This window comes from Conger conger, chromosome 1 (assembly GCF_963514075.1).
Source record: "Conger conger chromosome 1, fConCon1.1, whole genome shotgun sequence".
NCBI classification, from domain to species: domain Eukaryota; kingdom Metazoa; phylum Chordata; class Actinopteri; order Anguilliformes; family Congridae; genus Conger; species Conger conger.
The window spans coordinates 5555693-5558378 of record NC_083760.1 but is presented as its reverse complement, the minus strand read 5'-3'; the positions used below and the strand labels follow the sequence as shown (position 1 = coordinate 5558378).

The following is a 2686-nucleotide window of genomic DNA, read 5'->3' as shown; positions in this document are numbered from 1 at the left end:
TTACACGGTGGACTCCTTGGGCCCCTCGCGCACGGCGTTCCGGCAGCTGTAGAGCCACTTGATGACGCGCGCGTTCCTCTCGATGATCGACACGCCGGAGGGCAGCTGCTCCGTCAGCTCCTCCTGGAAGAGCCCGTCCCCGGAATGCCGGGAGAACTCGCTGGCGTCCGAGCCCCCCCCGCCTCCCCCTCCTCCGCCTCCCCCCCCGCCTCCCCCTCCTCCGCCCACGCCCCCCCCGCTCACGCTGCGGAGGACCAGCGAGAGCGTGTCCACCGAACTGGCCCCCGACAGGAAGTTCTGGGGCCCGAGGCGCTCCACCAGGTCCAGGTCCAGGCCGCAGAAGTCGAAGAAGCGCTCCTGCTCCGACAGCGCCACGGAGCAGCGGAGCCGGAGGTCCGATTTGGAGCGCTGGAGCCCCCCCGCCCCGCGCCGGGGGACCACCACCGGTTCCCAGGGGTCCCCGCAGTCCTGGGCCGCGTTCCCGTTGACGTTGACGTTCCCGTTCCCGGCGACGTTCCCGTTCCCGGCGGCGTTCCCGTTGGCGTTCCCGTCGAGGAGCGCCTCGTTTTTAGTCCTCTCCAGCACGCAGCTGCCGGCGGGCGTGGCCGGCCTCCGCTCCGCCCCCTTCCTGCTGTCCTGCCCGCTCTCATTGGTCCAGGACATCCGGGAGTCGCCGTCGCGCGAGGGCGTCCTCTCCTCGCCCATGAGCATTTTCGGGGACCCCGGCCCGTCCAGCGCCGGCCCTCCCCCGCCGCTCTTCTCCCGCATGGAGCCCTGGAACAGCCGGCGGACGAAGCTGTACCCCTTCAGCTCCGCGCTGGAGACCCCGTTCCCGCCCCCTCCCCCGCTGGGCGTCTTGCACTCCTTCTTCTGCCGGTAGATGACCAGCGAGTCGGGGCGCATCATCCTCTTCCCCGTGCTCCTCCGCAGGACGGGGGCGCTGTGGGGGGCCACCAGCGGCAGGGGGGTCCTCGCCGTCGGCGTGCCGACCGCCGCGAGCCCCACCCTGTTGGCGTTGCTGCGGTTACGCTCCTCCACGTCCACGCCGCCCGCCGCCCGCCGGTTCTCCTTCTTGCCGCCACCGCGGCCGTCATTCTCGTTCTCCTGGTTCTCGTTGTGGTCCCGCGCGGCGGGGGGGGTGGCGGGGGCCCTGCGGGGGGACGCGCGGGGCGTGGAGGCGCAGGAGCCCCCCGGCACGGTCAGGGGCCGGCGCGGGGGGGGCGGAGGGGTGGCGCAGGGCGCCAGCACGGACTCCTGCTTGGCGTTGATCACCTGCTGGCTCTTCACGTACTTGGCCTTGTCGGCCTCCAGGCGCTCGACGGCGCTGATGGAGGGGCCCCGCCCGCCCCCGTCCATCTGCCTACGCAGGTACTCGGGCCCCTTGTTCAGGAGCCGCAGCGGGGAGGGCGAGCCGATGGGCGTCAGGGGCTTCATGCTGCTGCGCCGCCCTGCTGGTCAAAGACATGAAAGCAGCACGCGGCGCGTCAGTCCCACCTCTCCCGCCTCCGCCTGCGCGTCTGCGACTCCGCGGGACTAAAACCGCTTTTTATTGTATTCCTTTCTTCCTTCGGCCAGAGTTGGATACAGCTTCTTATATGTTCTAGCCTGAAGCTTCCGGAAAAGTCAGAGAGTCAGGGAGAGCCTCCGATCCTGTCTTGGAGTCGGGAGAGTCGCCTCTCTCTCTCTCTCTCTCTCTCTCTCTCGAGTGGAGACCGCAGTGGCTCAGCTCTCTCTCCGGGGCAGGGCTGAAGTCAGCCCGTGTCGTTGGGTTGCGTCGTGAAGTCACAGATTTCTGTATCTGCTCTTCACTCGGGCCCCGCGGACAGACGGGCAGGATGCAGGGAATCCTTTCTTCCGCCGTCCAAGTGCGCGGCTGAACGAGACTCCCGCTAGCCCGCAGGAAGCCTCGAAATAGCCGCCAAATCCCCGCCAAGAGTTCACTCAGAATGGACCGCTATTTCTCCGCCTCCTCCCTTTTCTCTCTCTCTCTCTCTCTCTTTTATATATCTCTCTGTTAGGCTGTCCTCTTTTAAGGCCTTCCTCTTCCCCTTGTGGTGGCCGTCGGGCGGTAAGATGTATCTAATGGCCTGTCTTTGTTATAGGGGGGTCCAGGGTCAGAGGTCGGAGGTGACCCCGTTACAGGACGGAACCAGGACGCTCCCCGATTCTGTCGGCGTTCAGCAGATTTCCTCTCCTCTGCCGTCTCCACACCTCACTTCAGTCCTGACTTCACCCGCCTCTGTGAAAAAACAACAACAACAACGAGACCCTCATTAGGTAAGATGACAGGCAGATGCTTTGTCTCCAGGTTTACAGACACAGATGTTACCTTAAAGTGACAGCTGACCCAAATTTGAATTTGCTTTCTGTACAATGCTTCTGATGAAAGAGTTTTGTTTTTTTATAGCAAATCTGCTGTCTGCACAAGAATTACGCGCACACAATCAATGCCCCAAAAGCAATAACAGCCTTCAAATCTGCGGGTAGCGCGCGCTAAAACTGCGAGTCAGGACGACCTCCCGGTGACTCCGTTCCAAGTCGCTCAGCCACACCGGTCGTTAGGGAGAGAACGCCCACCGGAATCACGCTCGCGAGCCCAGCCGTTTCCCCGCCCGCGCGGACCGGCGGTGAGTCACGCTCCCTTCCCGCTGACCGACCCGGCGGTTTCCCGGCCGTCGCCATGACG

General features: G+C 64.9%; 1 protein-coding gene across 1 annotated transcript; it reads right to left on the bottom strand.

Annotated features, from left to right (window-relative positions):
- On the bottom strand, window positions 1-1434 carry fam110d (family with sequence similarity 110 member D). Its single transcript, XM_061230070.1, has 2 exons — window positions 240-1434; window positions 1-182 (listed from the first exon to the last, which is right to left on the bottom strand). The coding sequence occupies exons 1-2, from the start codon at window positions 1432-1434 to the stop codon at window positions 1-3; spliced, it is 1377 nt and encodes a 458-aa protein (XP_061086054.1).
- Between the last annotated feature and the right edge of the window lie 1252 nt (window positions 1435-2686).

Coding starts and splice junctions, on each gene's coding strand:
- fam110d (XM_061230070.1), bottom strand. CDS start 1,434: ATGAAGCCCCTGACGCCCATCGGCTCGCCCTCCCCGCTGCGGCTCCTG. Junction 183..239: donor GCTGGTCCTCCGCAGCGTGA/GCGGGGGGGGCG, acceptor GAGGAGGGGGAG/GCGGGGGGGGCTCGGACGCC.